At 35.0% G+C, this 14,859-nt stretch overlaps 1 protein-coding gene across 1 annotated transcript in view; it reads right to left on the minus strand.

The window, feature by feature from the left end:
• The window catches only part of ca10b (carbonic anhydrase Xb), a 34,804-nt gene extending 21,797 nt beyond the window's left edge, over window positions 1–13,007 (minus strand). Inside the window, exons 1-2 of the mRNA XM_073835084.1 lie at window positions 12,646–13,007; window positions 9,401–9,475 (exon numbers count right to left, since the gene is read on the minus strand). Coding sequence (XP_073691185.1) covers window positions 9,401–9,475; window positions 12,646–12,703 — 133 coding nt within the window. The 5' untranslated portion in view covers window positions 12,704–13,007. The remainder of the gene's footprint in view (window positions 1–9,400; window positions 9,476–12,645) is intronic.
• Between the last annotated feature and the right edge of the window lie 1,852 nt (window positions 13,008–14,859).

A 14,859-nucleotide genomic window follows, 5' to 3' on the forward strand; every position in this document is an offset into this window, starting at 1 on the left:
GGATGATTCGATAAGCTGATAAAGGACGCCTACTGCCTATGTATTTCTCAGCGTACTTCCAGTATAGCATACTCCCATAGCAAACTGTGGTAGCAGCAAACTTTGTCATATTTTACTTACTGATAATATAACAACTAATTATATATAATAACTATATATTAACATATAATTACAGTTGAAGTCAAAAGTTTACATACATCTTGCAGAATCTGCAAAATGTTAATTATTAAAGAAGGATCATACAAATTGCATGTTATTTTTTTTATTTAGTACTGACCTGAATAAGATTTTTCACATAAAAGACGTTTACATCAAAGACTATAGAATACCCTTAAAGGGACTTTGGTTTACATATAGTCCGTAAGAGAAAATAATAGTTGAATTTATAAAATTGACCCTGTTCAAAAGTTTACATACACCTGATTCTTAATACTGTGTTGTTACCTGAATGATCCACAGCTGTGTTTTTTTGTTTGTTTGTTTGCTTGTTTAGTGATAGTTGTTTATGAGTCCCTTGTTTGTCCTGAACAGTTAAACTGACTGCTGTTCTTCAGAAGAGTCCCACAAATTCTTTGGTTTTTCAGTATTTTTGTGTATTTGTACACTTTCCAAAAATGACTGTGTGATTTTGAGATCCATCTTTTCACATTGAGAAAAACTGAGGGACTTCAGTGATGCTTCAGAAGGAAACATGATGCATTAAGAAAAATTTTTGAATTTGAAGGTCAGGGTAAATTTAATTTATTTTGTCATGGGGAACATATGAGTATCTTCTGTAGCTTCTGCTGAAGGGCAGTACTAAAAAAAAAAAAATGATATTTAGGCAAAATAAGAAAAATGTACACATCTTCATTCTGTTCAAAAGTTTTCACCCCCTTGCTCTTAATGCATTGTTTTTCCTTCTGGAGCATCAGTGAGTGTTTGAACCTTCTGTAATAGTTGCATATGAGTCCCTCAGTTGTCCTCAGTGTGAAAAAAGATGGATCTCAAAATCATACAGTCGTTTCTGGAATGGGTTCAAATACACAAAAATGCAGAAAAACCAAATAATTTTTGGAACCTGAAGGATTTTTCAGAAGAACAGAAGGCAGTTGAACTGTTCAGGACAAACAAACATTTGTTGTAGATCATTCAGGTAACAACACTTGGTATTAAGATTCAAGTGTATGTAAACTTTTGAACAGGGTCAATTTTATAAATTCAACTATTATTTTCTCTTGTGGACTATATGTAAACGTCTTTAATGTGAAATCTCTTATTCAGGACAATACTAAATAAAAATAACATGCATTTTGTATGATTCCTCTTATTTTGGTCAAATAATTAACAATTTAAAACTTCTACTGTAGATACAATTAGATATAATATACAGTAGTAAACTATAACATTTTAGTAATGAGTCTAGAAATACATTAGCAGGTAAATTGTACCAATTATTGCTTTGTCCTGTTGTGGGACACTTCCTCACGATTTTCTTATTTTGATTGTATTTTTCTTGTAACTTCCATACACTGTACTACTATGAAAGCATATATGTTTCATGTAACAGCTAATGAATAAAGATAATGGCCATCATTAAAACATGAAAAGATTATGATCAATATTAAAATTACTATTTTAATTTAATTACTAAAAAACAAAAATCTATTGTTTTAAAAGCTAAAAGCAAATTTTGACATCACAACATTACAATGAACATTATAGAGGATTTGCAAAACATTGATTTAACAAAGTTGTTAAATTATAAGTGTTTTTAAACTTTAATTTAAAGATAAAAATAAAGAAATTAGGCATTAACATTTAAATTCAAGCCAATATTGACCATTATATATCCAGTATGAACTGATACTAATCATTTACAAATATCTAAAACTGGTCAATAAAAATATGGTACTGATATATTATGCTTTTGTTTTTAAATTAACTGTATGTAGTTTTGTGAATTTGTGTGACTTTGAAGCCCCCTACAATTAAGTGAGGGAAATTCACTATCCTAAATACTAGGGATGTAACGGTATCAAAATTTCACGGTACGGTAATACCTCGATATGAATGTCACGGTACGGTATTTATTGAATCATTTACAGGAAAAACAAAACTAATGAAGAGACTCGAAAAAAAGTGCCAGAAGTGCTTATTAAACAGTTTATATGAACACTGAACATATCAATGGCACACAATTAGCCATCTATCACTTTGAAACAGGAACTTCAATTTTAATAACAAAAAATTATTAAACCATGTAAAAAAAAAATAAAGTTTCAATGTAGTATTCTTGAAAACTATGAAAAAATAAAAATAGCAGCCTACTTATTGCAGTTGGCCCATGTGCTGAATTGAGTATTTGAGAACAATCACCTCATTCACTCACACACTCACTTATTCAGACAGAGACAGGTTTTTCAAGTAAAATTAGCATATTAACATTATCTGGTAAAAGCTGGGATCTCTGGGCATTTACAATGTCCCCTGCAACAGGAAAAACCCTCTCACTTGGGACCAGAGTATGTGAGCGGAGTGGAGCGGCAACAATTTCCCCTCCGCGCTCTGTGCATTTAATAATCGCTCCGCTCCAGCTTCCAAGCTAATAACATCAGCATTAAAATAGTATAATTGCTGCTTTATGCAGTACAAAGTTTGTAATGAAAATAAAAATACATTTTTCGTCAGTTATTTTACTTATGGATCGCTGCATTTCTTACAGATTTCTGCTCATTCGAAATCGGATACCATTACATTTGTTTTAATGCATTAACAGAGTGATTGCGTGTGAATAAGTGCTGTACCTGTTTAAATCATGCTTTCACCTGAAAATATTAAGTATCTAGAAAGAACAAACTTGTGAACTATAATTTACCGCTCATATGATGTCCATTGCCGTCATCGTAGCCTTCACATTATTTCTGATTTGAGTGATCCATCTCTATCAAGCGAAATATGTTTAGCATGTGAATTCCTGCTTAATATGCAGTTATATTACGGACCGTTGGCATGAATTGTTCTCATGATGGAGCGGTGGTGGAGCGGTCTTGGAGCGAGTTAAAACCACGACGCTCCGACTTTTCAAACATCCGCTCCTCCCTCCATTCAGAATCACACCGCTTCACTCCGCTCACATACTCTGTAGCGACAACAGACCGCAAAGGATGATGGCCACGCCTGGGCTGATGGGAATTGTAGTTCCCGCAACCTCCCGTTCGCTCCATTCGCCTGAGCAAACTTTTCTCAGAAGACCTACCGTTTTATCGAGTCATGCGACCACGGTAGTATCGAAAAAATTTGCTATTGCGGTACGACGGTATTTACAATACCGTTACATCCCTACTAAATACTGTTTGTTACTGTGGTAATTTCTGTATGTGTGCATTTGTTGCTGCCTTAAAGCAATATGGCCTATGGATTTTTACACCCACTGACCAAACTTACTCCCAGACATAACATTTGGGGAAAGCATAGGAAAGAAACAAAAGCCATTCACCTTTAGAAGTCAGGGTACCATCAGAATATTTCAAAGTAAGAAAAATGAAATATAACTGCTTTAAAGAGAAACAACACAAACAAAAAACACAAAAAATAAACCACGCATCCATAAATAAAAAAGCAACAGCAGCCTGAGTTAATGTTTGTGGCCCCGCTGAGTCTGTTTGTATTTTTAGCTAAACGCACTCTGAATTCATTGTTAAGGTCCGCAGAGCATTTTGGGCTCGGATGCTGACAGTCTGTCCCATCCAGAGTGATATAGTGATTTTGCTGTAGCAATTGATGAGTGGTAGACAGATGGCACCTTCATCCTCAGGGATCTGTGCCAGATTTGGCTTTGGGTTCAATACATTAATGAGAACTCTCTCAAAGTGCTTTTTAGGTATGACAGGGGACAAATACGTCAACCCAACAGCGTACAGTACAACGCAACGCTGAATGCCGCTGTTACATCACACTGAAAGTTGCATGGAGTCTTACATACAGAGGAAGCACATTCATTTTAATGCTACAAATATTTACTTTTAACACATTCTCTTGGCTTTTGGCATCTGAGAATTTATTCAACTGTGCAGTTTTCCAGATGAAGAGAGAGGAATTAGGAATTGTTTTGTTTTGTTTCGGATTTGCTTACACAATGCTTGTTTATCCCCCGAAGCACAAGCGCTGATGGGAGATAGCAGAATGTAAACATTTAATCACAGTATAATGGTGAAATGCTTCTTCAGTTTTGCTAATAGTAGCACATTAATGCAATCACCTGAAACGTCAGACCAGCACTTAATTATGGCTTATTTTTTAAACGTTAAAAGCAAGCAAAAAAGCTTTCCACTGTGCATTGTTGAGGTTTAGAAAAGAGTCTCTTAGTAAGGGTGGGAATCATGATTCGATTCATAATGATTCTTGGGATGACGATTTATTAAAAAAAATCAATTCATGATTTTTCAAATTTTAATCAAGATATTTTCATTACATGTTTTTTATGCACACTGGACATCAAATGCACCAGTATTTTGATACAAAAAGAAGTCCTGGAGTTGTCCTGACTCAACAAATTAGTGCTTCCTAATAACTTACTAATAAATTACAAATATTTTAGACTTCCCATTAGGGATGTGCCTGAATTTGAATACCGTGTTTGGAAAGGACGTGACGTACTATGGAACCTAAAGGGAATAAATACATTGGAAGAAATATTTTTTTAATGCTTTCTCTTGCAATTATATTGTTGGGTATACACTATCAGTCAAAAGTTTTTGAACACTAAGACTTTTAATATTTTTTAAAGAAGTATCTTCTGCTCACCAAACCTGCATTTATTTGATCCAAAGTACAGCAAGAACAGTAACATTTTGAAATGTTTTTACTATTTAAAATAACTGTTTTCTATTTGAATATATTTTAAAGTGTAATGTATTCCTGTGATCAAAGCTAAATTTTTTTGCATTATTACTCCAGTCTATAGTGTTACATAATCCTTCATAAATCATTCTAATATGCTGATTTGCTGTTCAAGAAACATTATTATTATTATCAGTATTTAAAACAGTTGAGTACTTTGTTTCAGGATACTTTGATGAATAGAAAGATCCAAAGATCAGCATTTATCTGAAATAAGAAGCTTTTGTAGCATTATACACTATACCATTTTGGGGGGAAAGAAACACTTTTATTTAGCAAGTATGCTTCAAATTGATCAAAAGTGATGATAACGACATTTACAGTCTTACAAAAGATTTCTATTTCAGATAAATGCTGTTCTTCTGAACTTTCTATTCATCAAAGAAACCTGAAAAAAAAAAAATCTGCTCAGCTGTTTTCAACAATAATAATTGTTTTTTTGAGCAGCAAATCAGAATGTTAGAATTATTTCTGAAGGATCATGTGACTGGAGTAATTATAATAAAAATTCAGCTTTGAAATCACAGGAATAAATTACATTTTCAATATATATTTAATTCAAATGGTTTTAAATAGTAAAAATTTCAAAATTGTACTGTTTTTGCTGTACTTTGGATTAAATACATGCAGGCTTGGTGAGCAGAAGAAGCTTCTTTAAAAAAAACATTAAAAATCTTACTGTTCAAAAACTTTTGACTGGTAGTGCATCAGGGAGGCATCACAGAGCCTGTTTATGTGGCAAGTAAAATTTGATGTACTCTAATGTAACAGGCTACCACTAGCAAGCGACTAACCATGTCCCTTTAGTGGCTCCACAGAACATGTTGTTCGTTTTTTGTACCTTTAGGAATACGAATTCACTATTCAGGCACATCCTTACTTCCCATAATAACAAAAGGTCAATAATTAATATATTTTTCTGAACACCTGCCCTTGGTGAAAATGAGGCAGGATGTATTTGTTTTTCCTCTTTTTATGAAGTTTTACCTATTAAATTAACTAGAATTCAATTTTTTAAATTTGTGAATCGATGCAAATTGCTTATCAGACGCAAAAAACAGATACTTCATTTGATGAATATAATTTTTTACTGTAACTTACTGAGGCTTTTGAGATCTTTGTTGAATAAAAGTATTCATTTCTTTCAAACAAAACTTACCGACCCCAAACACTGTCTCCGATTTAGTTTGTGAAATATAATGTGCTGTTTTTAGTGCAAGCGAGACGAGTCTTCAACATGAATTTCAAAAGTAGAACATGTCATGTAGCAGCTTCAGCGCAACCCTCAGGAGAACAGAAGAGATGTTCTCTTGCAATTAACAATGTAGAAACTTCCTGCCACAGCTATGTAAGCATATAATGAGCGCATGCCAAAAACAGGACGGAAATATTCATTCATGAATATGCACACATTAAAGAAAAGTTCATCTCTCACTGGAGCGAATTGGAGCGCATGACTGAAAATAGCCAATGCGTGTCAATCATCAGACTTTTTGGCGCGTCACATTCAACTGATAAGACGAAATTATAAAATGAAAGCGAGTTCTTCCTTCTAAACTTAAATTGGTCTCTTAAACCTTTCAATTGTAAGATATAAAAGCTCATTTGTGTGGCTGGCATGATCAAAGCAACTGAGGGTTACATTTTTTTCCTGTTGTAAGCACTTTATGCTTAAAGCTGATGTGTGTAATTTTTTTTTTCAAACGTTAAATACTTCCTTCTATTTCAGCTTAATATGCAGAGACAGCTATAAGGAAGCCAATTTGTCAGGCTGATTCTTCAAATTGAAAAAAAATTGTTTAAGCATACAAACACATTAATACAACAGCAACGGTGTCTGAACCAATGACGTCAGTTTGAGGGCGGGGCCGTATGTTCTCCTGACCAATGGCAGACGGAGGCGTGGTTCTTTTTCCAGTTCCATTTGCTGGTGCAGAAATTCCACACTTCATCCGTACTATGCCTCGTATTTTACAATAAGATCAGATTTAACCGCAACTGATATATTCTTTGACAAGTGAAGACGACAAAAGCGCTTAAGGCTTACACTAAAGTGTAAAGGATTATACTAAACCGTTGCTTTTAGTGTTCTCAAACCATTTGGACAAGCAAAAGAGTGTTTTTTCTTGTGAGGACCGTCTTGAAATGAACCCAGGCACGCTCTGGGAAAGGAATGATGTTTGCTATTTGAATGCTTTCTCATCTACTTTCTTTCACAGTCCTTTTTAAGTCTCAAGGACATTTACGCAATATAAATCTAGAGGGTTTTTCTCCCTTGCAGTACGCTTAATAAAGAGGTAAATTTATGTGCAATACATATATTTATGAGTTGCTATAGGGCTTAGTTGATATCCCCTACAACTCAGATTGATGCTGCACTACACGCGGTGTCCTTGTAAGTAAGATCAAGCATTACTTTTTTGGAAATGCAAAGACCCCTTCCTCATGAATACGTAGGGACTGTATGGTTCTGTCCCCTATAGATATCTTCTTTATTAAAAGCTTTTAAGCATACTAAAAGGAAATTACCATTATAGTCCTTGTCAGTGTTCAAAGGGCTCCTTTGCTGGCTACATACATTATTCTGACTGACTACATAATGAAGTACTTCGAATAAAACTCATAAAGTGTCTCAGACCTCTGCTGCAATAGTAAGCATTAATCAGTTGAGACCACAAGCTGTAAAAATAGATTAAGCTATAACCAGGCCCACACGGGATCTATGCCCGCAGAACAAGATATGGGGAGAATTCATTCATCCACCATTCACAAGGTTCTGCTATTGCATGTTCGGTTATTAAATATTTCGGCTAATTTGATTATGAATACTTTTTACAATTTTAAAGCCATTCTTTATCATTCTTCAGATTTTGCATCAGAAAATCCTACCAAAAATGTTTCTCTAAGTCTCCTGCTCACCAAACATAAATTTATTTAATAAAAATACAGTAAAAACAGTAATAAAATAACTGTTTTCTATTTGAATATATTTTACATTTTTATTTATTCCTGTGATGCAAAGCTGAATTTTAATCATCATTACTCCAGTCTTCAGTGTCACATGATCCTTCAGAAATTATTTTAATATGCTGATTTGCATTTATTATTGTTATTATTATTATCAATATTCAAAGTACTTTGAGATCATTTTTTTTAGGATTATTTGATGAATAGAAAGATTCAAAGATCCGCATTTGTCTGAAATAAAAAGCTTTTATAACATTATACACTATACAATTCAAAAGCCATTAAAAGTCATTGTGTTTTTATTTTTGGGGGAAGAAATTATAGCAAGGATGCTTTAAATTGATCAAAAGTGATGATAAAGACATTTATAATGTTTCAAAAGAATTCTATTTCAGAAAAATGCTTTTCTTCTGAACTTTCTATTCATCAAAGAAAACTAAAAAAAATCTACTCAGCTGTTTTCAACATAATAACAATGTTTTTTGAGCAAAGAAAGAAATGATAGAAATTAATTTGGGAAAGAAATTATAGAAATTAGCAAGGATGCTTTAAATTGATCAAAAGTGATGATAAAGACATTTATAATGTTTCAAAAGATTTCTATTTTGGATAAATTCTGTTCTGAACTTTCTATTCATCAAAGAAACCTCAAAAAATTCTACTCAGCTGTTTTGAACATATTAATAATAAATGTTTTTGAGAAGCAAATCAGAATTTTAGAATGATTTCTGAAAGATCAAGTGACCAGAGTCATGATACAAAAAATTCAGCTCTGAAATCACAAGAATAAATCACATTTTAAAATATAATCAAATACAAAACAGTTATGTTAAATAGTAAAAAAAAAGTTCAGTTTTTGCTGTACTTTAGATCAAATAAATCCAGGCTTGGTACACAAAAGAGACTTCTTTTAAAAAAAAAACATCAAAAATCTTACTGTTCAAAAACTTTTGACTGGTAGTGCATATTTTTTCGATGAATAGAAAATTTAACAGAACCTTTTTTAACATTTTAAATGTTTTTAGTGTCACTTTGGATGAATGTAATGCATCCTTGCTGAATAAAAGTACAAACAGTGTGTCTGGGAAACTTGTTTTAAAATGATCATTTTTGCACACAATTGTGATTCTGAAAAATAAAAAAAAATTTGCACATCAGCCTTAAAATTCCCCTTCAAAATAACCTTCTTGCATGTGTCATTTAGCAACCCTAAACGTATCAGTTTAACTAATCTAATGTTAAAATGTTACCACTGTGAACCCCCATTTAAGCTCAAAATTATGACGCAGCATGTGCGAAGCACTGTTAAATAACTTTTCACCCTTATTTGTGTTAAATCCATCTCCTTCACACCGCATACGTACATTAAACGTGTGATTCAAACAAAATAAAATATTCATTGGCACCCTGGAGCTTCATGTGCTGTATGTCAACACACAAAGCCTGGGCGAATAAAGCGGCGCATATCTTTGGAGTCTTAGCAGCATGACTCTTGACAAGACACATTCTGCATACTCTCACACGGGTTTCTTTTCTTTTTTGAAAGGCTTACCTGGTATAAAGCTCCCCTGGACAACATCTTTGTATGCCCACCAACCATCGTGCAGCTTTGATGACACTGGCTGTGCTGCGGGAAAAGAAGAGATTCACACATCACTCACCCACGGCTCTTTGAAAATACAGTCACACCTGTAATAGACCCCAGCTCCCTGTGGAGAGAAGTTTCTGCTGTCAAATGAGAGGATGAAGTTGTCTGCTTCAAGGCACATTTAAAAAGTACGTTTGAGGCAAAACTCGATGCGTTTGACAAAAAGAACACAGCATGCAAATTTATAAAGTCAATATTTGCCTAGCACCGCTTAATTGCACTCAAAAAAAAAAAAAGGGACATTTGTGTGATGACGCCAGATGCATCCTGGATGCTCTGCTCTGGGCCTTGTCGGCAAAGCTGGAAAGTAGGTCACAGAGGCAGCAGACTCCAGCATTCTGAATTCACTCTGTTATCTCACATCACTATTCCCCTCACCTCTCTCCCTCTGGCTTCAGGCTGCGGCTTGCATCATATCCACTGCCAAGTCAAGCACTCAGGGCTGCTCTTTAATACACCACACCACAGCTCTCCTCTCGAGCCAGGTCGCTTTGATGTGCCCGTCATGAACGGGGCGGAGGATTGGAGCCCAATTTGCTTCCACCCCAATTTATCGACATCTGTATCTGAGATATGAGAAGCTTGTGCACTTGCACTTATGTGAATCAGAGGAAGTCGCTATTTCTGAGGCTGCAGTATCTAGAAGCTTCGAGAGTCACGGATTTGCTGTAAGTGCAGGTGCTGAGATTCATACGCCGGGAGATTCGCGAAATGCTGACACTCGAATGGAGCCCCGCTATCAATATATCCTCACTGTTGTGTGTGGCTCCCTGTGCGATGTTGAGCTGAACATAAAAGGGCTCGTATATTATCTTACGCCGCACGTTTTTGACACGCATGAATCACTTTGATATTATTGGCTGGAATGAGGAAAATAAACCTCACGCTTTTAACCAGGTAGCTTGGGGTGTTTTTTTTTTTTTTCCTCTTCCTCACAGTCGTCGTTCCCCTTTGTACTAGCCTGACCTCGGATCGCACGTCAACTTCCTTTCAAACATATTACTGGCTTTTCTGTAGAAACCCTTCATGCACAAATCCAGCTCTTTGAAGATCTAACTTGTGTTTGTGTTTTATAGATGCCCATCCCCCGGAGAAAGCATGACGTCAAACTCTGGACTGCCAAAACAAACTGGGTACTTCAATAGTGGAGAAGAACACAAGAACCTCACAGACTCTAGATGAGCTTTACTCTAAGGCTTATGACTCACTGGCAACCTCTTTACATTGATTTTTGTAATACTCTCATCTAGTATGCTTTTCGTCTATTTCTCTTTTTCATTTCTTAGAAACAAAATGCATTTTCTCATGTTTAGTATTACTATAAGATGTTTGTCCGCATTAGAGAATGATTGTTTGAGAAGAGAATGTCCAAAGGCGAACTAGTTGAAACGAGCCTAAGATGCTTTGCTGGTCTTTCTGTTTCAGATCCGTTGGCTGATTCTAAAAGGGTTTGGGAACTTTTTAACCAAATAGGTTGGTAGATCCTGTGGACCCACCTGAAAACATGCTTGAGCAGGCTGGAAAACCATCTTAAACTACAATAAAGACCTCTTAAGAGATCTTAATCTGCTATTAGACAATATTCTTGTAATCCCTGGATATTCTTTTCTCCAAATTGGTGTTTTTTAAATAAAACAAGAAAACAACACAGCTATCTCTAAGCAATAAAATGCATTTTCTCATGTTTAATATCACTATAAGGTGTTTGAACGCATTAGAGGATGATTATTTGAGAAGAGAATGTCCAAAGACGAAAAGAATTGAGAACTGAATAGGATGGTAGGACCACCTGAAAACAAGCACAAGCTTTACCAGGCTGGAAAACTGTTTTAAACAACACTGAACAGCTGTAAACCATCTTAATCTGGTTTAACACAACATTCTTCTAATCCCTAGATATTCTTTTCTCAAAACTGCTTTTTTTTTTTTTTAACAATAAAACATGACATTTATGGGAATCATTTTTTTCCCTTCTCTAAATTTAGTCTGTACTGTAGAGAATGATTTTTTGAGAAGAGAATGACTAAAGATTAAAAGAACTGAAGATTTGTAGAAAACAATCTAAAATGGTTTGCTGGTTTTAAAAAGGTCTGGGGACTTTTTAATGGAATAGACTAGTAGATCCTGTAGACCCACCTGAAGACCAGGTTGACAAGGCTGGAAAACCATCTTAAACCACATTAAAGACCTGCAAACTATCTTAATCTGGTTTAAATCAATATTCTTCTAATCCCTGGATATTCTTTTCTCAAAACTGGTGTTTTTTTCCCCAATAAAACAAGAAAGCAACGTAGCTATGCAGGAAATGAAATGTATGGGAATCATTTTTTTCTCTCTAAATCCCTGCTGTTGTAAATAGAAAAATATAAGAGAAAATCACTAGAGAATGATTTTTTTTTTTTTTTTTTAAAGGATGTCTAGAGATGAAAAGCATTAAGACTTGTTGGCTGATTTTACAAAGGTTTGGCCACTTAGATCCTGCAGATCACCTGAAAACCCTCTTGACCAGGTTGGAAAACCATCTTAAACCACACTTAAGACCTGCAAACCATCTTAATCTGGTTTAAGAAAATATTCTTCTAATCCCTGGATATTCTTTTCTCAAAACTGGTGTTTTTTTCCCCTTTTTTTAAAATAAATTTATGGGAATCATTTTTTTCTCTCTCTCCAAATCCCTGCTGTTACATTTAAAATCTCTTCATTTCTGAGATGACCACTCTGCTGCAGGAAAAAAAAAACATTAGCTAAACCCAGCCTAAACTAGCGTACTGGTCCTAGTCTCACAGCCTAGTCAAATGATTCAATAAACTGATTTTAGATGGGTTTTGAGTACTTTTCAGATTGGCTAGACCAACAGAAGACCTAGGTTAGATGATAATAGCTAAAGCCCGTTTAAACCAGATTAAACTAGTCAGCCAGTAAACAATCACATCAGACATTAAATAACCAGCATTGTTGTATGAGCAAAAGATGAACTAGGCTATCAATTTCAAATGACATATTCAATTTAATACCTGTTTAGCTCTGGATGTATTATGCATCGCCAATGACAGCAAAATGAAAATGCCTCTATATTAACAACAGAGCTGTCAGCAGTTAAACATCTTAACCGTCCTGAGAGAGAGTTTTCATATGTGAGCACAGTTTACCTTCTACAAGGATGACATTAATGTTGAGAATCAGAATGAATTCCCAAACGTGCGGCATTCTTCATTTAGTCCATCAGGTAATTAACTTGATAACACTTGGTCAAAGTCTGAGGCGTCATTGCGCGCTCCCGTCACTCTCAAATATGATGAACATCGTCCTCTCCAAAAGACGCGACCCACCGCGCAGATTTACTCTGAAATTTAGCAAACGAAAAGCCACTTGACAGTTCACAGCGTAGAAACTTGCGAGTCCAGACGCCGACCTGTCGGCTGGTGTCGCGAAAAGCAAATTAGACCAGACCAAACGCTTTATTTCTCCTTGTTTGTGCTCTTAGGTTAGTCGTGGATGGTGTTTGCGGCGTTACCTGACAGAGCGCGCGGATCCGAGGTTTAGCGCGTGCTAATCCCCCTGCAGGCGGGGCTCGCGCTCCCGTGACGCTCGCTTGAGAATGCGGTTAGTTTTGACATCTATTCAAACTCTAATGCAATTACTTTCCTGCTGGTGTGAGGCTTAACAGGATTAGAAATCATCACATTCCTGTTCATTACTTACAAAATTAGCAACACGAGCGCGCATTCAGGACAAAACGTGTAATTGTCTTTTATTAAGCCATCACTTTATTTATTTATTTACTACCGCAGCTTTGAGAGCTAATTAATGCACAAGCTTTGATAAACAGCCTTCAGCTGCGACGATTTACAGGTCTGTTGACACATGTAAGCACAGGACTTGTTTTCAACAAATGAACGTTTAAGTTAGACATGTAAACAACATCCACTTAATTTATAAATATACAAATATAAACCACTGTAGAAACATACCCACAAAATCATTACATTTAGACAAATTTAATCGTCACACAAGATCTGAAACTTGACTATAAAAAGAACAAGAACCAGGACATGAAACATACACACGTTCACACTACAGCACCAAGAGTGTAGCTAAAAAAGGCTGAATTTGAAATGAGGTACTGTCCCAATTGCATAGGCGAGGAGTGATTGTGTGCAAGTCTGTTTACTGTCCTGTGTTGAACAACTCACATTCATATGTTGAGTTTTTTTTTATTTCCTTTGAAATCCATCAGTGTTCCACATGAACGTGACCTGATGCAAGATAAAAATATATGTAGCAAGAACCGAATGAGAGGAATGAAATAGTGAGTCATGACTGGGCAAGAGATTTTAGCACTATTGGAAAGTCGGAATAGAAAAAATACAGTGCTATTCTCAGTTAGGGCACATACAAATCCTCACACAGATTAATGCGAAAGAATGAAAATCAAACATAACAGAGCTCAACAACAAAAACAACCCACTAGAAAAGTGAATGCCATTTTTACACTGATTTCAAACACAATCATTGATTTTGTACATCCATTTTTATGCTTTTTAAGCATTTGGTTGTATTCTACGTTCTAGTTGGCTAACAAATACAAGCTTTTGTTAAATTTGAAAAAAAGAAAGAAAAAGACTTAGGCTAATCTTGGCAGAATCAAAATGTGTTGGAAACTACAAGCCAATATTTTTTTGCACTGTGCACTGTAAAAATGATTTTTCAAAGTTGTACATAAAACAAAGATTGCTGGATAACGGCTTACAAGAAAATACCATTTTAGTCTTTCTTGTTTATTTCATTTCATGTTTAATTCAATGTGTTACTTGACATTCCTTTGTACTTAACTGTAAAATTTCCTAGCAGTTTCTAAATTAAAATTGTTGTAACATTTAATGCAAAAATAATTTTAGCAAATATACAGTAAAAACTATGGAAGCCCGTTTCCGTCACTGAAAAATAAAAATAAAAAAGGTAATTGCGACTTTTTATTTCACAATTCGGACTTTTTATCCTCGCAATTTCGAGTTCACATCTTGCAATTCAGACTTTTTTCTCAGAACACACAATTGCAAGTTATAAAGTCAGAATTGCTCGATATAAAGTCAGAACTGCGGGATATAAACTAACAATTGTGAAAAATAACGTCAGAATTGCGAGTTTATATGACACAATTCTAAGAAAAAAGTCAGAATATTTTGATAAAAAGTCACAATATAATATAAATTCGCAATTCTGACTTTTTTTCTAGCAATTACGATTCCGTATTTCAGAATTTTGGCTTTTTTCTCAGAATTGTGAGATATAAACTCGTAATTGCGAGTCATAAAGTTCAGTTCTGAGGAGAAAAAAAGGGACTGATATGTTCACAGAACTCC

This window comes from Garra rufa, chromosome 1 (assembly GCF_049309525.1).
Source record: "Garra rufa chromosome 1, GarRuf1.0, whole genome shotgun sequence".
Classification (NCBI taxonomy): Eukaryota; Metazoa; Chordata; class Actinopteri; order Cypriniformes; family Cyprinidae; genus Garra; species Garra rufa.